At 35.3% G+C, this 22,913-nt stretch overlaps 1 protein-coding gene across 1 annotated transcript in view; it reads right to left on the reverse strand.

Moving 5' to 3' along the window:
* The window catches only part of CFAP47 (cilia and flagella associated protein 47), an 859,036-nt gene that overhangs the window by 434,631 nt on the left and 401,492 nt on the right, over window positions 1–22,913 (reverse strand). Inside the window, exon 45 of the mRNA XM_044669214.1 lies at window positions 8,437–8,602. Coding sequence (XP_044525149.1) covers window positions 8,437–8,602 — 166 coding nt within the window. The remainder of the gene's footprint in view (window positions 1–8,436; window positions 8,603–22,913) is intronic.

Consider the following 22,913-nt stretch of genomic DNA (forward strand, 5'->3'; position numbering starts at 1 on the left):
AATTATTCTTCTGATTACTATAATAGTGAATATTATAATAGTGAATAGAGTTCACTACAGAGAATTAAACATAACATTTATCTACATAGGAATACAGATAATTAGATCTCACTGAGGCCCTTAAAAAGGTAAATTTAAAAATTATAAGTTTTCTTTCTTTTCCCTCTGTATCTTATTTACCTTTTCAGGTTTCTCTCGATGTTTGTGGTTCGATATCAAACTTTCCATTTAGCTCTGGTCTTTTCTGTGCAAATACCTGGAATTCTTCAATTTTGTTGAATGCCCATACTTTCCCCTGGAAATATATAGTCAATTTTGATGGGTAGTTGATCCGTGGTTGCAGGCCCAGCTCTCTTGCCTTTCTGAATATCGTATTCCAAGCCTTGCGATCTTTTCGGCCATAATCTTCTGGAATTCCTTTTCAATCTGGTCATTTCTGGTGTTCAATTGCAAGATTTTACCTTTTAAACAGTTATTTTCTTGCCAGATCTCTTCCATTTTCCTCAAAATCTCAGTTTTGAACTCTTCCATAGCTTGTGAGGAGTTTTCCTTATTTGAGGAGGGTCCGGATGCTTGTTTGTTCTCCTCCTCTGTTTGCTCGGTTGTCTGGATTTTCTCTGTGTAAAAGTTGTCGAGTGTTAAAGGCTTCTTTTTCTTGTTGTTATTCTTTCTTTTCTGAGTTTCCTGAGTCTGGGTAGCCATCATTAGCCCAGCAGCTTCTCAGGTTTATCCTCGCACTCAGTGTCTGTCCACGGTCTATTTGCTCCTGAGGTCTGAGTTCTGGTTTTTTCCAAGGTCAAGCCCCCTGGTGGGCCCCCTTGCTTGATCCTCTGCAGGAGGTTCCTTTACAAGTCTCAGGGCACTGCTTCCACAGTCGTATACCCGTCTGCACTGGTTCCCCACTCAGGTTTTCAGAGCTTTAGTTCCTGGCTGTGTCTGCCTCCACCCACGCCTGTGCCCGTGCCTGTGTGCTCTGCGTCCGGCGTCCACTCTCTGCTCCCGCGCTCAGATTTCGCTTGCGTTCTTTGGCTTATTGGGGTCCCAGATCTTGCTGCTCTCAGGAACAGGCCCCGGAGCTGCCAATGACTCGATGGGTGCCCCAAACTTGCTCTATTTCTTTTTAGCTGGGTTCCGTGCTATAGGTGCTGTGTGTGGAGGCGGTGGGGGTGGGGCGGTTGCTCAGCCCGCGATTTAGTGAGAGCCCTTTATAGCCTGGAAATGTCTCGATTCCACGTACCTTCCATGCTGTGCCCTGTTGTGGGGTTCCTCCGTTCGTCTGGACTTGTTTTTATGTCCCCTTGAGGAGTTTTGTGTGTTTCAGTCAGGAGAGGTTAAGAGCTGCTTCTTACTCTGCCGCCATCTTAACCCGGAACCTTGATCTCTTTTTTGAAGGGTTTTCTTGACAGAGATATTGGAGTGGTTTGCAACTTCCTTCTCCAGTTCATTACAGATGAGGAAACTGAGGCAAACAGGGTTAAGAGAGTTGCCTAGGGTCACACAGCTAGTTAAGTGCCTATGGCCAGATTTAAATTCAGGAAGATTTCTTAAAGTCTTCTTGACTCCAGTCCAGTATTCTATCCACTGCGTTACCTAGCTATTCCAAAAAATTTGTGGCAGTTTAGTCAAATACAATTCTTCATGATCCAATTTGGTGTTTTCATGGCAAAGATGTTGGAGTATTTTACTATTTCCTTCTCCAACTCATTTTACTGATAAGGAAACTAAGACAAACAAGGTTAAGTGACTTGGCTGTGGTCACATAGCCAGTATCTGAGCCCAGATTTGTACTCTGATAGATTAGTTTTCCTGACTCCAGGCTTTATAGTGTATTTGCTTAGTGGAAAGCTGTCCTATGCCCATGGAAAGGCTGGGCAACTTGCCTGTTTACAAAATAACTCTTCAGATGCCTAGAGAGTAAAGATGTTACAGACAATTTATGACGATCACTTATTTACCAATCTGAGTTAATTGGCTTTCCAGTTTGGGTATGTTGGAACCGTGAGCCATTCACCTCGATAGGCACATGTGCAAAAACAGTTCTCTGGCAGTCAAACAAAGTATATTTGATGCAAACAAGGAATGAGAAACACATGTTTCAATGAAGAAGATCCTACACACTATACTCATAATCAATTCAAAAGATAGCATATTATTTAACCAACAACATTTTTTCTACCTAGTGCTTCTGCCAAGAAAGCCCACTTGGGGACAATTCCCTCAGCAAATAGTAATATTATTAGTCAGCCAGATCCCTTTATACGATCAGACTTAGGTGGATAAGACTACAGTTCTGATGAAGATTATGATCGGACAACCCTATCCAAAAATAATTATTAAGCACCTTTGATGTGCCAGGAACTGTGATAAACTCTAAAAAGAAAGAAAATTTCTGGCATTGAGGCACATTGCTCCCTTGAGTTGAAATTAGGCATAGCAGCAGATGAAAAGTAAAGTAATCTGAGAGGCCAATTTATGCCCTCTATAAGGAAGGTAATGGGAAAAGTTTGATCCTCTGCCCTCTAGTCTTTTAAATAGAGTAGAGAGGACTTCCCATAATTGCGTGAAACAACATACCCTTCTGACCAGGTAAGGGTTGGGAAGAATTGGAAGCAAGAAAAAGTGATTAATATCCTTTTCATGCTATTATTAAATTAACTTATTTTGTTAAACATTAAAAATAAATAGAGTCTCTGCCCTCAAGAAATTCACAATTTAATGGCTAAAGACAACATACAAGAGGAATGTGAAAAATAAAGTGAGATTTGTATCCTATGCCTATGGAATGATGGAGAAGCTAGTAAAAAAAGATCCAAAGTAGTGTAGCCAGGCAGGAAAGGAGGAGATATCCAAGCTGAGCTCTCTCCTTAATTGAAGGTTTGGAGTACATGGTCCCACATTTTAAACAGAGAGGCAAAGTGTAGTGATAAGATGGAAGATCAAAGCTGATTGGATCTTACAGGCTGATGTGCTTTCTCCATAACACTCAACTCTCAAAACTAACTAAATAGAAATAAAATTAAGATTTATTATAAATAAACCAAAATAAAGTTATATTTTGCATGAAAAAATTCTACCACAAAATTTCTTTTTTGGCAGAAATATCACATTATCTTAAAATAAGATGATATGAAATTTTAATTAATTTAGTATTAGTTAAAGATCCTCTTAATCCAATATTATTATATTCAATAATCTAGACAACAATGTCAAACAAAGTTATCATTCCTTTTAAATCAATATTATTTTGACACATTTAGTTATGATCTAGGAATTCCCACAAAGAAATTAAATTATAAAATATTTGAATAATTTTCCATTTAAGAAATATATTTTTCTTTAATCTAAAATTAAGAAACTGTACTTAGAACCACTAATAATTAACAGCCCTAGCTTAAATATCCTAATGTCACCAGTTATTTCAATGGATGTTATAAAATTGTAAATATAAAAGTCAGCATGATATATTAAATAAAAATATACTAAACATAACCTGTAAATTTTAGAGATAAAGACCATCAGAAAATCCAAAAAAATTGCCATTTCATTAAGTCAAATTCAGAAATTTTTCTATTACTTATAGTGATATCACTTCTTGCAACTTGAAACTTAAATTATACCCCTATTGTATTCAAATAACAATGTCAAATGCATCATTATTTCAATCCAATATCAATAATTTCTCATTTCAATATAATAAAAATCATAAATCAGAGTCCCTAAAAGTAGATTTGGTTTTTAAAGGGTCTATATGATAAAATAGTATAAATATTATCACATCTTGTCTAGGAGCATGAAAAAAGAAGGGAAACAAACCAAAAAGGTCAAAAATGTTTCAGCGAGAGTGATTAAATTTCACACATTTGCTTTAACTATCACAAATATTCAAGAGCATTTTTTCATACTAGAGAATAAGAGTAGAAACAGGTAATTTGAATAATTCATAATGTAATGGAGGATTGGAGGGATGTTAACTATTCTTATTTGTGGGTTCACACTGGGGTGAGAGAGACAGGAATGTCAGATGGACAGGACCAAACAGGCTGGGGAAACTGTCCCCAGGAATGGCAGTTAGGCCAACAGTCTCTCAGCCCACCTAGGCAAGGGCCTATGGAACCAGCAGGCAAAAGGTAAAAGTTTTTAACAGTTTAATTGAGGGAAACAATAATAAAGGATGGGAATAAGGGATTCTACTCTTACAAGCTAAGGGCAAACCACAGGGTCAGGGGAAGGACTTGACTACACTAAACTAAGCCAGGCAGGGCCTGGAGAATAATAGGACTGGAGTGGGAATCCTCACAGAGAGGTTTTCAGCATGCCAGGAACCAACTCCTCCAGAACTCATGATCCAAAGCAGCCCAGTAGGGAGAGGAGCCTGCAAGTTGTCCACCAGATCGCAGATCACTCCCTACTCAGTGCTGTTGTGCAGGACTGATGTCCTCTGCTTCCAGCCTTCACCACACTCCAGGATCCCAGGGAATCAGTTACTGCCTGTAACTCCCACCATGGAGTCCTTCTCAGACAGTACAAGCCATTTCCTGCTTCCCCATTCCATGTGAAATTCTCCAGCCCTTCCTGCCAGGTCCACATTAACTATATATAATCTAATACCTAAATAATCCTCACAACAATAAGTAAATAATAGTATAGACCCTGTTCGACTGCATAAAAATTATCAACTATTAAATCATTACCCACGTATGAAATATCCTTTTTCTCTCCTCTCTGCTTATTCAGAATCAACTCTCTCCAAGGCTCAGCTGAAAAATCACTTCTTTCATGAAGATTTTTTAGATAATTCCATCTCATACTTACTTTTCTCTTCTCTAACTCCAAGATAACAAAAAAGAGCAGATGATTTATGATCAGAATACCTGGATTAGATTCTGGATCTAATGCTAACTGGACAGCCTCAGGTAAATAAGCACGCCTTTCTGAGCCTCAGTTGGCTCATCTACAAAATGGAAGTAAAGTGTTATTCTTTGTACTATTTCCTCAGAAAGTTAAGAGGAAACAGTTTATAAAACTATATGATTTCAATGTGAGAGGTTACCTACATTATTGTTACTTGTTATTCTTATCATTCTTTTTCATCTTTCTCATCTTCTCATAATCCTATTTTTCTTGTATATTTAATGTTCTATGAACTATTGTGCAGATGGATAAAATAACTTCTATTAATAATAAAGCAACAGGAAGTGAGTTGATCTTCAGTAGACTCAGTGAAAGAATTTTCAGGATGACTCCACTAGGAGACAGGACTACAAGGATGACAAATATATTAACCTTTTCTGAAACAATTTTAATCTCTTCTAAAATAATGGAGTGTTGCTGTTTTCTTCTCCAGCTCATTTTACAGATGAGGAAACAGAGGCAAACAGCTAGTTACTTGTCTGAGGCCAGAGAACTCTGTGTATTTATAATGTCTTTCACTCATAGTTTGGAAAATATGAATATTTGCAATGGTGGATCTATTGAAGAATCTTACTAGTTGGATGTAAGTAATAATTTTGTTTATAAAGAGTGTCTGGTTCCACAATAATTAATTGTTGAATTCTGAATAATATTTTGGTATTTGCATTTGTGATTTCTTCAGTTAGGATTCTGTTGTCCAATTCTAAATACCTGATAAAGTCTATCTAGGTATCAAGTGGATGTTCATTTTTTCCAATGGACATCAGTGATATATTATACAGTATCCATCACTTCATCATTTAATTTGAAATGATCATTAAGTTTGGGCTCCTTAATGATAATCTTTCTGCAATTTTTCACAGTAAAAACCTGATCCTGAATTTCTTTCACAATCCCCTCCATTTCTATAAATAAATCTGCTTGAATCAGCTGTATGTCTGACATTTCTTTGTTAACATATTATTGCCCAAGTATAAGTGGTTGTCATCCATGGTGTGATGTAAGCTCTTTAAGAGTAGAAATGATTCAGTTCTTTACACTTGCATGAAGCAAATGTAATAATCTATACCTATTACCAATCATTACAGTTGCTTTTTGATGGGAAATCTGTTTAGTTCAAAAGCATTTCTGTACACTTCTAGCTTTTTTGTGCTCTAAAAATAGTTGTCATTCTTCATTCTCTTTTTTGATGAGGAAGTTCTGATTTTTCTATAAATGATTTTGGCTCATAAGACCTAAATATTGTCAGTCTGTTGAGATCTCTTTATCATCTCTGATAATCTGATAAGGACAGTTTAGTTGATAAGGAAATAAGGACAGAACAAGGGAGTTGTCTTTTACCTCATGCTTCCAGTTCTGGCTCCAGGAGCATGGAGTTTATTATATATATATTTCAAGACTCATTTCACACAAAAGAACCCCCCCCACCGAAACTTTGCAGATAAGCAGAAGTTACAAATTATGTTACATCAAAACACAAAACATTGGCTTCAGAATAGACCAAGGCCAAGGCTGAATTTTGACTAGGTTCTTATCAGGAAACAAAGTTGGGGAGCATCCCTCTCGGGGTCAAAATGCCCCCGCTGATTTTGGCCTTGGTTATACCAGGCAGCAGCATTCCTTGCTGTGTTAACAGTGTTAACCCTTTAAATTCAGGTTTGATAGGAACTTAAAGCTTTTCAATAAGGCCACAATACTTTTCAACAAGAAATCAAAAGGATCACAAAAGGGGTCAAAAGAGGAGTCTCAGATTTTTATCTATTCTCTTATTGGCTTTCCACATCAGTCTGCATGTTTACATATTGGACTTTTGTTTGGAGACTTCTGTTCATGGGCATCATCATGCCCAAAGCATATGTTAATCCCGGTATTAGGTGAAGGTGTAAAATCTATTGGCATTAATATAAATTACTTTAAACATCTTCTTATCACTTAACATTGATATCAGGATGCCAGTCTCTTAATATACTCAGCCACCACTTTATCTTTAATAACTTCACATGCTATAAGTCATGCTTAGAGGAAACCAATGCATTTATAAGTATTGCCATTATCTATTAATTCAGTTTGATCCCTAATTTCAAACATATTCCTTTTTTTATTTCTTCAGCATATGTATAGAATTTTATGTTTCTAGATTTCAAATGACATTTTGATTCCATTAGGAAAAATATATCTTAAAATAAAGGAACTGTTGAATGAATTTTTAGGACAAAGGAGCCAAATAGCTTTATGTCATTCATTACATAAAATTTTTATTTTGATTTGCTCCTTTATTAATTCATAAGTAATATTTAGTTCTGTTTTAGATGGGTAATAATGAATTTCAGGATAGGCATGAAATGTCACGTCTTATTTTAATTGCTGCTGACATTATTAGTCCTCCTGAGTTCAAAACCATTTTCAGGCACTTACTAGCTCTGTGACCCGAGCCAAATCATTAGATCCTACTTGCCTCAATATCCTTATCTGTAAAATGAGCTGGTGCAGAAGGAAATGGCAAACCATTCCAGTATCCCTGCCAAGGAAATTTTAATGGATCACAAAGATTTGGGCATGAATGCACAAAAAATTATTATGTTACTCATGATATTTTTAAACTGCTTTATTGGTATATCAGATGAGATCACATAATTTAGAATTAGAAGGAATATTAAAGGTTATCCGGTCCAACATCTTCATTTTTCAGGTGAGGAAATAGACCCAGAAATTTGAAGTGATTTTACTAAAGGTCATATAGTCACAGCTAGTAACAGAACAAAATTATACCTTTTATTTTGTTCTATGCTCTAAATATCTATCTACTGATATCTATATCTATCTCTATATATGTATATATATATATATAAATGTGTGTATGTGTAATATGAGCCATTCTGCTTTTTAATGTTTCATGTACTTATATCTTATCCCCCAAGTAGATTATGAACACTATACTGGCAGGGGCTATATCAGACACTCAACTAGTTGTTCTATGATTTCCTTAGTTGGATGTTCTCTCCAATGATAGTTGCAAACTTTTCATTTCTGATTATATGGTTCTCTTTTGTCCAAAATCTCCCATAAATTCATCACAGGGAATATGGTGCCAGAAACCTTCCTCACTTTCTCTAGATACTACAAAAATGGAAGTGGTGCATAGGATAACCACTTGTCATTCTTCACGCTTATCATGTGATGAGTCCATTTTTTTCTTCCTTATCATACATTTCTTTGATGATATTATTAACTTCTGTTCTTTCAAGATTCTCATTGGTTGAAGGTTGTATTATGCTCATTAAACTATAGGTAATATAAAATTTTCAGTTCTTAAGAGACTGAGATCTTACATGTTTCATAAAAACATAACAATAAATATTAAAAAGATGGGCCTTTGTTTCCTTCTTTTATACGATACAGAATTTAGTATGATTCTAATAACAGAGTAGAAATTTATATGCTAAACAATCTTATGGATCATTATTATGATTGAATATCAAGTTCGTATAAAAAGTAGACAAGGAGAAGTATTGGCTAGTTGCCTACCTGCTTGTTGGTATTTTGAAGTATCTTCCATCTGTAATGTTTTAAGTTTCCCGTGTGGAGAAGGAGGAATGTAGATTGTCTTGGGGATATCAAAGTGTTCTGGAAGGCTTAATTCCGTGGAATATAAAACTGATTTAGACTTTGCATTATGAAAAAGCATATGGGTCTGCAATTAAACAATACAAATAGAATATAAATTATACTGCTATTACCTTTAGGATAGAAAGGACAATGTCTATTTTTTGTATTACTACAAGAAGTTTTAAGAAAAACTTAAATTCCCCATCCACTAAGAAACTTTCTTTGATCATTTCCATGGAAATAACTATAATTCTAAGTAATATTTAAAATGTTGACAAAGAAAAACAAGCTTTTGTACAATCAAATATATTAGGCAAGATATAAAAAGTCATCAACCAATCACCAAAAAACATTTTGATATATAACTAGTGACACCTCTACTCTCCTCCTCCAGGTCTTTCTCACATGAATTTCTAGGTTTCCCCCAACTTGTAGTGTAAAATTGATTGATTGTTAGAACTTAACACCAGATTTTACATTTATTTTAGCAGTATAGGTCAGAGATGTCAGACTCAAGCCCTTAGGCAGCAAGCAGCCTGAATAATGAAATAATTTTTAAAAAGAAATTAGCAAATAATTAATAATTAACAAAAGACATAAAAGTGCTATATAACATGAACATTGTTAATTTGTGGGGTTCTTTATTTATATTTAATTAATTTAGAACATTTTCCCATTGTTACAGGATTCACATTCTTTCCCTCACATCTACCTGCCTCCACAATTCCACTGGGTTTTATATGTGTCACTAATCAAGACCTATTTCCATATTATTAATATTTGCACTAGGGTGATCATTTAGAGTCTATATCCTCAATCATATCACCATCAAACCCATGTGATCAAGCAGTTGTTTTTCTTCTGTGTTTCAACTCCCACAGTTCTTTCTCTGAATGTGGATAGCGTTCTTTCTAATAAGTCCCTAAGAATTGTCCTGGGTCATTGCATTGCTGCTAGTAGAGAAGTCCATTACATTCAATTGTACCACAGTGGATCAGTCTCTGTATACAATGTTCTCCTTGTTCTGTTCCTTTCATTGTGCATCAATTCCTGGAGGTCATTACAGTTCACATGGAATTCTTCCAGTTCTTTATTCCTTTGAGCACAATAGTATTCCATCACCAACAGATACCACAATTTGTTCACCGATTCCCCAATTAAAGGGCATCCCCAAATTTTCCAATTTTTGCCACTAATTTGTGTTTTTTTTAAGTCAATATGCAGGACTCAGGGATATGTCTGTGTTTGAACTTGACATTGCTAGAGAGGATAGAGTTCCAGTCATGAAATCAGGAAGACGTACATTCAGACCCCTTCTAATTTCCACTAGCTGTGTGTGGGTAAATAGGTTAATCTCTCCTGTCATAAATTTCCTCAGCTTTAAAAGGAAGTAGTTGGTCAATAAGAAATCATATATGTATATACATATATGATTGTTATTTCAATCTGTTTATATGATATTGAATCTTGATTCTGTTAAACAAGCTATTCCAAATTTTATATTGTCTTTAAATTTAATGATCCTCCTATGTCTTTGAGTAGGTCATTCAATTATTCAATCTAAGAAATGACAAAAATGTTTCATTTAATGATTTTGGGGTCATTTGACCTTTAATTAATAATGTTTATTTTTTATATCTTTACTATTATTTTCATCTCATTCCAGAAATTCATTAATAGACACATTTCAAGAAGAGCTGGTTGCATGACTTTTCAAAGTTCTGTATTGAAAAGGATAGAATGATCTATATTTTGACAAATTAAATGATCTGTATTTGATTCTTAAATACAAGATGTTTTTTATGACTTGAATACTAACAAATACATTGTTAGAGAAAAATTTTAAAATGACACACAACTCAGCAAAATATCTAGTAAAAGCTGGCAGTTTATTCTATATTCATAAAAAGTTATATGTTATTCAATATTCCTCTCTATTCTTAATATATTTTAAATAGATAAACTATAAAAATGAATTAAAAACCTAAACAAAATAAAAATTATGCATAAACCATGAAGTCCATTATATACAGGTTATTTTAAAATGTTTATCAAGTTAAACAATAATCTTAAAAATTCTTGCTTCTTTTCCTGTGACCTATTGAGTTTTTTGCATAGCTATATAGTTTTTATATTTTTAAAAAGTTAGTCATTCCAATTGTTCAGAAACTATCTATGTTTTATTACTTAACATATATCTTTTCATATTTCTTGAAATTGATTATGTTGATTTTAGTGTTACAATAACATAGTAAATGTGCATACCTCAATATGTTCAGCAGTTTTATAATTATTAGATAAATAGTTGTTTCCAGGGTTTTCATTTGGTATTTTATTTTTGAAATAACCACACTAACAATATTTTTATCTATCTAAACCTCTTTTTTGTAACTTCTGGATAAAATCTTTAGATTAAAGTCCTAGTGGTAGGATCAATGAATCCAACAATATAAAGCTATATCTTCTTTTCTAAAAATGATTAAATCAGTAACAGTTACCTGACATCTATAGTGTAACAGTATACCTATTTCTCTTTAGTCTTCTAAAATTTTTTAAACAATTTTTGCTATTCTGTACATTTAATGTAAGCTAAATGGATATCTTGGAGTTGTTTTAATTTTTATTTCTTTCATTTTTAGGGGATTTGAACAACCTCAAACTAGCTATAATCAATATGTCCTTTGAAAACTATCAGCTGATAACTTTTCATTCCTCACATTCATTAAAGAATGAACTTATAATTTGTTTGTGTAAATATCTTATATGAATTGAAAATGTCCACATTTTGGATTCATTCCTTCAATCTATTTAGTTATCCTTAATCTTTTCTATTCCTTTTTCACTTGTGTTTATCGCTTCTTGTTACGGAAAACCATTTTTTAAAATTAATATTTACTTGTGTATTTCACAGAGTTACTCAATTACTATATCTATTTCAGATAAGAACTAAACTCAAGCTGTATTAGAACTTGATGGGGAAAGTAAAAGGCTGGCAAGCACTTAAGAAATACCAATGTATTCCCTAATGTGAATCTCATGTTATTAATACCCACATGATTCCAATGGTATTTTTTTAAACCCTTAACTTCTCTGTATTGGTTCCTGGTGGAAGAGTGGTAAGGGTGGGCAATGGGGATCAAGTGACTTGCCCAGGGTCACACAGCTGGGAAGTGTCTGAGGCTGGATTTGAACCTAGGACCTCCCATCCCTAGGTCTGACTCTCAATCCACTGAGCTACCCAGCCGCCCCCCCCCCAATTGTATTTTATAGATACAATCATTGAATACTATAAACTCCAAACTTCAAAACTGTAGTTAATGTAATAGGCAATGATGGACATGAGAAGGCTATAGTATATTATCAAAGTTAATTTGTATTCAGCAAGGGAATTATTATTGTTTTAAACCTATAAATCAATTTGGATTGTATTGGTATCTTTACTGTTTTGGCTCAATGCAGTCAAGTATATAGACTATCACCACAAATTATTTATTACTTTGCTTGTATTACTTTTTAAGAGTTATCATTATCATTATCAGCAGGAGCAGCATAATAGCTGACATTTATTTAGCATGTCCCAAAAGTCTTAGAACAACTTCATGCTATTAAAGCTTATTGCTTGACTGAGATTTTTCAGAAACTTTGTATAGTGCTTTCAGCTATACAAAGTGTTTTGCATATACAATCTTATTGGATCCTCACATCAATCTAAATTTTTAGGAGAAAGAATGGCTGGAATAACTTGAGCGATTTAAGGAATTCCAGATGAAGAAAATTCTATTATCAATTCAAACAGATGTCTGCAGCATAACTCATTTAAATTTTTTAGGAATTTTTTGAGTAATAAAAGGTTAAATGACTTTCCCAAAGTCACACAACCAGTACATGTGCAAAGTAGGACATGAACCCAGATCATCTGGACTCTGAGGCCAGCTCTCTCTCTATCATGGCGAACTTTTTAGAGATGGAGTTCCTGGCTGTGCCTCCATCCCACCCCATCAGATCAGGTGCCATGCCTAACCACCAACCAAGTGTCAGGTGTGCCCACCCCCCCTTACCCCACACATGGCAAGAGGAAGTGCTCTCATTGGGCTGCTATGCAGAGGGGCAGTTGATAAGAGGGTGTGTAGAAAGGAGGAGGGGAATGGCCTGAGTGCTATGATCCCCTCTAGCTCTGCTGTCTATGAGCCACCCTCCTGACTCCCTGTGTGCTGCCATTGGGCTGCTGGATAGAGGGGTTGGGGGGTGTGAAAAAATGTCATCAGGCACAGTGAAGACAGGGAGGGGAGCAGCTCCACCAGAGTCCCTCTGCCTTTCTAGTAATGAAGGAACTGGGAGGGGGAACACAGCAGCTGCGTGCCCACAGAGAGTACTCTGCATGACATCTTTGGCACCTGTACCATAGGTTCACCATCATTGTCCTAGAACATTTGACTGATTAACATGTGAAATGGAATAAAAGCCCTTTACTATCCAGTTAGCCCATCCCTAGATGCTCTCCTTCATAAATATCATCAACCTATCTCTCCTACTTCTGTCAAAGGCATCCACCATCCTAGTCCCCCTATTTCAAAACTTTGGTATTCTGTCTCTTTCTCTCCCCCCAAATGGTTCAATCAATTTTCAAATCCTTATCACCTGCATACCTTTTCATATATTTCTACTTTACTTATATGGATATCACCTTGGTACAGGTCTATATACCTGGACTACTGAATTGGCTTCTGGGTCCGTAATTGTAGTAACCTTCTAAATGAGTCCCTGCCTCAAATCCTTCTCTATTCCCTTGCATCCTTTACACAACTACTAAAGGAAATAACTGAACATGTTACTATCATACTTAATAAAGTACAAGTTGGCCTATTGGTTCTAAGATTTGTTATATTGAATCTCTGGGAACTAGGAATCCACACTCTTGATTGACAGGTGGGTCCCTTGGATATCAGAATGTTCCCAGAAGGCAGTGAGGACAGGGGAGAGAGCAGTTGGCACAGGGGGGTATAAAACACCCTGGAAGCCCTGGTTGAGGGTTCCTTTCCTTCCCTTGGACTGGAGATCTGTGGATCCTGGTCTTTTGGGATTGAGACTTGCTGAGCTCAACTTTGCAAGATCCTCCTGTATTGTTCCTGATAGCATCATCAACCTGTACCCAGACCATCATCTTCTGATTCTACTGCCCTAGATATTAGGAAATCAATCATTTATAGTTATCTAGGTTTCCCAGGGCTCAGGAGGGATCCAGGAAGTGGGCAGGAGAAGAAGAAGAGGATGGAAATGGGTAGATATTCCAAAGACTGTTTAGGCATATCATCTAGCAAAGAAGAAGAAGCTGAAACATCAAGCAGCAGTTTGCCTACTCTGGTTTGGCTGTGGCCAGGCTGGATCAGAGGAGCTAACCATCCTGAGTCAATACCTGCCTACAGATCTGAGGGTTTATTATCATCAAAGTAGATAGGGTTTCCCATTTTCCTCTATCCAATCCCAATACCCCATCTTTGTTAAATACAGTTAAAGCCTTTTAAGTACCTTCCTGAAGTGGTTATTTATAGCTTCTCTGGGAAGGGAGATACACAGTCAGAGACAAGCCATTACCAAGCTAACAGAGCTCATTATACACTATCAATCAACCCCAGGTGGGACCTGAAGGGATATCATCCATTGACCTTAAGGATCCTGCCTGGGCACTGTTATAAAGGAGAGAGGTGTCATATCATTTAGCTAGGGCAAGCCTCAGTTGTTCTTGCCCTAGCCACCTCTCTGGGCTATCACTGTTGTCACACATTTACAAGTGGTAGTATCCAGTTTAGGTTTCCTCTCCTCTCCATCTAAAACATCTACATTTATTTTTATAACAATTTTAATATACACTCCTTTACTGAATTTTAAGTTCTACATGTTCTGATACCAACTTACTTTTCCAACCTTGTGAAACAGTTTATTTAAAGCTACTATGGGTTACAAAGTGTCTGAGAGTAAGCATCTACATCACAGCTCATAAGGCTCTTTCCACAAGACTTGTACAAAAATATTTATAGCTGCACTCTTTGTGGTGGAAAAAAACTGGAAAATGAGGGGATGCCTTTTGATTGGAGAATAGCTGAACAAATTGTGGTATCTGTTGATGATGAATACTATTCTACTAAAAGGAATAATGAACTGGAGAAATTTCATATGAACTGCAACAACCTCTAGAATTGATGCAAAGTGAATGGAGCAGAACCAGGAGAACCTTATATACAAAGACAGATACACTGTGGAACAATCAAATGTAATAGAATTCTCTACTAGCAGCAATGCAATAATCTAAGACAATTCTGAGGGATTTATGAGAAAAAACACTATCCACATTCAGAGAAAGAACTGTGGAAGTAGAAACAGAAGAAAAACAACTGCTTGATCACATGGGTTGGTGTGCATATGATTGAGGATGTAGACTCTGAATGATCACCCTAATGAAAATATTAATAATATGGAAATAAGTCTTGATCAATGACACATGTAAAACCTAGTGGAATTGCTCATTGGCAATTGGTGGGGTATAAAAAGAGAGGAGGGAAAGAACATGAATCATGTAACCATGGGAAAATATTATTAATTAATTAATAAGATTTTTCAAATAAAAAAAGAAATAAGGTTCTTTCCAATGTGTATGATTTTACCAGCTAGGAAAAGGCATGATAGATTCAACAAAATATTTTTAATAAAAGAGCTTAAGAAGCAATTATGATCTCAGACAAAGAAAAAGCAAAAATTGATCTCAATAAAAGAGATAAGGAGGGTAATTACATCTTGATGAAAGGCAGTATAAGTAATGAAGACGAATCAATGTTAAATATGTATGCACCAAATAGTACAACATTCAGATTTCTAAAGGAGAAAGTAAGGAGCTTAAGGAGGAAATAGATAGTAAAAACATACTAGTAGGGAACCTCAACCTTTCTCTATCAGAACTAGATAAATCAAACCAAAAGATTAATCAAAAAGAAGTAAGGGAAGTGAATGAAATGTCAGAAAAATTAGACCTACTAGATATCTGGAGAAAAATAAATAGGGATAAAAAGGAATATACTTTCTTTTCAGCAGCACATGGTACATGTACAAAGATTGGTCATGTACTAGGGCATAAAACCTAGGAAAGCAGAAATTGTAGGAAAGCAGAAATAATAAATGCAATTTTTTCAGACCATAATGCAATAAAATCACAATCAATAAGGGCTTGTGGAAAGGAAGATTTAAATTAATTAGAAACTAAATAAATTAATACTTCAAAACTGGTGGGTAAAAGAACAAATCAAGGAAACAATTACTGATTTCATTGAAGAGAATGACAACGAGGAAACAACTTATCAAAATCTATGGGATGCAGCCAAAGCAGTATTAAGGGGGAAATTTATATTCCTGAGTATATATATCAAAAAATCATAAAGGGAAGAGATCAATGAATTGGGCATGCAACTTAAAAAACTAAAACGAGAAAAAATTAAATCTGCAAATAAAAACTAAATTGGAAATCATAAAAATCAAAGTAGAAATTAATAAATTTGAAAGTAAAAGAACCATTGAACTAATAAATAAGACTAGAAGCTGGTCCTTTGAAAAAAACAAATAAAATAGATAAAATACTGGTTAATCTAATAAAAAGGAAGAAAATCAAATTAACAGTATCAAAGATGAAAAGGGAAGGGGCAGCTGGGTAGCTCAGTGGATTGAGAGCCAGGCCTAGAGACAGGAGGTCTTAGGTTCAAATCCTGTCTCAGACACTTCCCAGCTGTGTGACCCTTGGCAAGTCACTTGACCCCCATTGCCTACCCTTACCACTCTTCCACCTATAAGTCAATACACAGAAGTTAAGGGTTTAAAATAAAATTTTAAAAAAAATTTTAAAAAAAAGATGAAAAGGGTGACCTCATGTCTAGTGAGGAGGAATTTAAGGTAATTATTAAGAAGTATTTTGCCCAATTATATTGCAATAAACATAACAATCAAGGTGAAATGAATGAATATTTACAAAAATATAAATTGCCTAAATTAACCAAAGAGGAAATAGAATACTTAAACAATCCCATCTCAGGAAAGAAGTTGAACAACGCATCAAGATCTCTCTAAGAAAAAAAACTCTAGGGCCAGATTCATGAGTGAATTCTATTAAACATTTAAAAACAACTAATCCCAATACTATACAAACTTTTTGACAAAATAAGCAAAGTCTTACTAGATTCTTTTTATGACATGAATATGTTACAGATTCCCAAACCAGGTGAACCAAAAACAGAGAAAGAAAACTACAGACCAATCTCCTCAATGAACATAGATACAAAAATCTTAAATAGAATACTAGCAAAAAGACTCCAGCAAGTGATCACATGGATTATTCACTATTGTAAGATTTAGAATTGGTTTGACTAAATATATGAATTAAAATAATTGAATTGTGGTCACAGTTTATAAAAATAATCAACTAACTTCTCCAGTTAAAATGACTATGAGGAGCTTTTATTTACAACAAGGTAGAATTATGAAATATAGGAAAGAGGTAGAAAAAATCAACTAGCTACAAAAACCCTAAATCCTAGACTGCAAATGCAGATCTGAAAACAAGTCTCACTAGAATCCAAAGACCTAATTAGGAAGCTGAAATCCAAAGAGCCAGGAAATGCTAAAAAGTTGACCAAGAATCTTCAGTACACATGAGGCTAAGACCACCAAGAATCTCACCAGAGCTCACACTGAAGAGTGTCCTACTGAAGCACCAATCAAGAGAGAGTCCTTGCTGAAAAGCAAAGGAAAAAGACTGAATGCTTCACAGTCTTGCCTTTTACAGTTCTTTTTCCATGTCACTTTGTTTCTCTCTCCCACTTCACAGGAACCAATCACAGTCTCCCAATTTGCCCAGCACTGTCCAAAGTGGGGCAGTGCTTGTGGCATTTCTAGTAAGAGACCTATCAATTCTCTTGCCCAGTGAAATGCTAGGTAGGGGCACATTGAATTCTTCATTGATTAAATGAAAGGTTGATGATTTCTTACATTAAAAATAAATTAAGATAGTCTAATTCTCTTTTCACTCTATGATCAGGTGGGATTTATATCAAGAATGCAAAGATAGGAAACCTTTTCACATAATAGACCATCCAATCAACAACAAAACCAACAGAATTCACATGATTATCTCAATAGATGCCCAAAAAACCTTTAACAAAATAAAAGACTTATTTATATTGAAAACAATAGAAAGTATAGGAATAGAAGGGCCTTTCCTAAACTTAATAAACAGTATATATTTAAAATCATCAGCAACTATCATCTGCAATGGGGATAAGTTAGAAGCCTTCCCAATTAGATCAGGAGTGAAACAAGGATGCCCATTATCACCTCTATTATTTAATATTGTACTAGATACACTAGCAGTAGCAATCAGAGAAGAAAAATTGAAGGTATTAAAATTCACAACGAGGAGACTAAACTATCACTCTTTGCAGATGATATGATGGTCTCCTTAAAGAAACATAAAGAATCAACTAAAAAGCTAGTGGAAATAATCAACAACTTTAGCAAAGTTGCAGGATACAAAATAAACACACATAAATCATCAGCATTTCTACATATTTCCAATACAACTCAGTAGCAAGAGTTAGAAAGAGAAAATTCCATTTAAAATCACCCTGGATAATATAAAATATTTAGGAATCTGTTTGTGAAGACAAATACAGGAATTATATGAACACAACTACAAAACACTTTCCAAAAAATTGAAACTAGATCTAAATAAGTGGAAAAAGATTAATTGCTCATGGGTTGGATAAGCTAATATAAAAAAATGACAATCCTACCCAAATTAATTTACTTATTCAGTGTCATACCTATCACACTACCAAGAAACTCTTTTATTGAATTAGAAAAATTATAACAAAGTTCATTTGGAAGAACAAAAGACCAAGAATATCAAGGGAACTAATTTAATAAAAAAAAAATGAAGAATGGGGGCCTCCCAGTACCAGATGTTAAAGTGCACTATAAAATAGTGATCATCAAAACAATATGGTTCTGGGTAGCTCAGTGGATTGAGAGTCAGAGCTAGAGATGGGAAGTCCTAGGTTCAAATCCGGCCTCAAGACACTTCCCAGCTCTGTGACCCTGGGCAAGTCACTTGACCCCTATTGCTCACTCTTACCACTCTTCCCCCAAGGAGCCAATACACAGAAGTTAAGGGTTTAAAAAAAACCAATATGGTACTAAGAGACAAAAGGGAGGATCAAAGGAATAGACTTGTGGTAAATAACATAAGCAAGATAGTGTACAATAAACCCAAAGATCCCAGCTTTTGGGAGAATAATCAACTATTTGACAAAAATTGCTGGGAAAATTGGAAAACAGTATGAGAGAGATTAGGTTTAGATCAACATCTCACACCCTATACCAAGGTAAACTCAGAATGAATAAATGACTTACGTATAAAGAAGGAAATTATAAATAAATTAGGTGAATATAGAATAGTATACCTGTCAGATTTATGGGAAGGGGAAGAGTTTAAGATCTAGTAAGAGATAGAGAATATTAAAAATGTAAGAAGAATAATTTTGATTACATTAAATTTAAAAAAAAGTTTTGTAAAATTAAAACCAATGCAATCGAAATTAGAAGGGAAGCAATAAATTGGGAAAATTTTTTTATAATACAAACCTCTGACAAAGGTCTAATTACTAACATTTATAAGGAGCTAAATCAATTATTAAAAAATCAAGCCATTCCGTAATTGATAAATGGGCAAGGGACATGAACAGGCATTTTTCAAATAAATAAATCAAAACTATCAATATGCACATGAAAAACTGTACTAAATCTATCATAATTAGAGAAATGCAAATGAAAATACCTCTGAGGTACCACCTTGCACCTAGCAAATTGACCAATATGAGAGCAAAGAAAAGTAATAAATTTTGGAGGGATGATGGCAAAATTGGGACATTAATGAGTTGTGAGTTGTTAGTGAGTTGTGAATTGATCCAACCATTCTGGAAGGCAATTTGGAATTATGTCCAAGAGGTTGTAAAAGACTACTTGCCCTTTGATCCAGCAATACCACTGCTGGGTTTGTACCCCAAAGAAATAATAGGGAAAAAATCTTGTACAAAAATATTCATAGCTACACTCTTTGTACTAGCAAAAAACTGGAAAATGAGAGGGTGTCCATCGATTGGGGAATGACTGAACAAATTGTGGTATTTGATGATGATGGGGCATTGTTGTGCTGAAAGGAATATTGAACTCGAGCAATTCAATGTGAACTAGAAAGGCCTCCAAAAATTGATGCAGAGCAAAAGGAACAGAACCAGGAGAACCATATACACAGAGACAGATACACTGCAGCACAAGGGAATGTAATGGACTTCTCTACTAGCAGCAATACAATGATCCAGGACAATTCTGAGGCCCTTATGAGAAAAGATGCTATCCACAACCAGAGGAGGAACTGTGGGAGTAGAAATGCAGAAGGAAAACATGATTGATCAAATGGTTCAATAAAGACATAATTGGGGATGTTGACTTTAATTGATCACACTGTCACAAACATTAATAATATGGAAATAGGTTTTGAACAATGTTACATGTGAAATCCAATGGAATTGCTCACTGGCTCTGGGATGGGGGAGGGAAAGGAAATGCATCATGTAACCAATGTGAAAAATCCCAAATTAATTAATTAATTAATTAATGGTGAATTCAGAATCAATAAGAAATAAGCAAAAATTAATTAGTTGAGTTGATTAATTAATTAAAATGAAAGAGCTTTACAAATGAAGTAACAAGATTCAAACAATTTCATCAGACATTTAATAAACATTGTTCTAAACATTTAACATATGCTAGACAAAGAAGTAATTTGTAAGACAGAGACAAAAGACAAAAGATAAAGAGGAAAGACAAAAAACATCCTTGGAATTATAATATAATAGAGGAAAAATATTTCTAAATGGAGAGTTATATATAAGATATGTAGAGACTAATTGTTTGTCTCAGTTTCCTCAATTGTAAAATAAAGAAAACAATAATCCCTACTTCCCAAGTTTGTCCTTCCTCCTTCTTTCCTTCCTTGTTTCCTTCCTTCCTCTCTTCTTTCTTGGAAGTTAAAAAGACTCCAAGACATGGAACTAAGAAGGTTGAGCAGTTGAGATGGGGAATGACCAATATGAAGATACAGAGATAGGAAATTCAGAGCTTTGTAAGAGAAATAACAAGTAGGCCAGTTTTGGTGAACCACTGAATTTATGGAGAGTAATAGAATATAAGAAGGCTAGAAAAGTAGGGAGCATCCAGGTTTTGAAGGATGTTAAGTGCCAAATAAAAGACTTTAAATTTAATCCTGAGGAAAACTGATAGCCATGGGAATTGTTTGAATAGAAAAAAAACATTTTCTGATCTAGGTATTATGAAAAACAAGTTGATATCTACATGGAATAGAGTTTAGAGTGGGAACAGCCTTGAAAGTAAGAGACCAGAGAGATCTAGGCTAGATGTGATGAAGATCATAGCAGAGGTAATAACAATGTAAGGGGGGAAAGGGGATTTATAAGATGTGATTAAGGCAAAAACAATAAGATTTGACAACTGATTAGATATGTAAAATGACAGAGTAAGGAATTTAGTGTAATACTGAGGTCTCAAGTGTAGATGACGAGGAGGACAGTCCTGCCTTTTATAGCAACAGGGAAGTTTGTGAGAAGTAATAGTTTAGAGATAAAAGAAAATGGGCTCTATTTTTAGAAATTTTGGGTTGGATGAATTGAACATTTGGTTTGGTAACTAAGAAATCCAAACCAAAATATCCAATAAGCAGTTGGTTTAGATGATTTCTAAGCTTCGATATAGAGATATGAGAACCATCTGAATAAAGATGATAATTGAACCTCTCAGAGCTATTTAGATGAATAAAAATGAATTACTAATACAACATAAAGAAAAAATAACAAGGGCAGAGATTTAGGGGGATCTCATAGTTGGTGAGTGAAAAACAGATAAAGATCTGGTCAAGGAAATTGAGGAGGAATGGCCAACTAGGAGCACAAAATGAATACAATGTCAGAAATACTCAGAGAAGAGAGCATTTAAGGTCAACAATGTCGAATACTGTAGTGATTTCAAGAAAGATGAGGTCTGAGAAAAGGCTCCTTGATTTGGCAGTTAAGAAAACATTACTGACTGGAAACAAGTTTTAATGTAATGATGAAATCAGAATCAGAATCAAGATTTCAAAGGATTTAGAAGTGAGAGGAGAATAATTCTAGGCACCAAATATAGAAAGCTTTTTCAAGAAATTCAACTGAAATTAGGGAAAATAGAAGGAATGATAATTATGTGGAAATAGAGAATCAAATCATGTTTTTTTAAAGATAAGGCAGACAGGGTCATGATTTTAGATAGTAGGGAAGAAGTGAATTGATAGGGAGAGGCTGGATAATAGAGAGAGGGTGGGGATGACAGTTGGGGAAAATATGTGGAAAAGTTGGAAAGTGTATATCAAAGGTGTGTATATAGAGATTGGCCTTAGAAAGGAATTCTACTTCTTCATCAGAGACTAAAGTGAATGAGGAACTGTGGTGGTAAATGGTAGAAAAAAGTATGTGGAATCAGGAAGAATGATAGCCTCTAAACAAATTTCATCGGCATCCAGGTTAAGAAGGTGGCAGAGTAAAAAGCAGCTGCTTAACGTCTCCTAACCAAAACATATAGGACTCCTCAAGGGAACATTAAAAACAAATCCAGATGAACGAAGGGACCCCACAACAGGGCACAGCATTGAAGGTACATGGGATTGAGGCATTTCCATGATAAAAGGGGTTGAAATACTTCTACTAAAACACGAGCTAAGCAACCCCCTCACCCCCCTTCCCCACCTACAGGGCCAAAGCCAGCTCACAAGAGCTAGAACAAGTTTGGGGCATCCATTAAGTCCTTGACAGCTACCTGGGACCACCAGGGCCTGTTCCTGAGAGCAGCAAGACTTAAGATCCCAAGAGACTAAAGAATGCTCCAACTTTGAACACAGACCCTGAGTGCAGGCTCAATCTCAGCTGCAGAAGCAGATCCTGAGCACAGGTACTGACCTTGAGTGGGGACCCAGTGCAGAGGGGTGCAAGACTATGGAAGCAGCTCCATGAGACTGTTGAGGAACTTCAGGCAGAGGAACAAGCAAGGGGACCACCAGGAGGCTTGACTCTGAGAATAACTAGACCTAAGACCTCAGGAGCCCAAAGAGCGCATACAGACCCTGGGCATGAGGATAAAACTGAGAGGGAGCTGGGCTAACAATGGCAAGACAGAGACAAGAACCTCAGAAGAGAAAAATCAAGAAGAAATATTTAACACTCTACAACTTTTACACGGAAAAAATCCAAACAACA

This window comes from Gracilinanus agilis, chromosome 3 (genome assembly GCF_016433145.1).
Source record: "Gracilinanus agilis isolate LMUSP501 chromosome 3, AgileGrace, whole genome shotgun sequence".
In the NCBI taxonomy this organism is placed as follows: Eukaryota; Metazoa; Chordata; class Mammalia; order Didelphimorphia; family Didelphidae; genus Gracilinanus; species Gracilinanus agilis.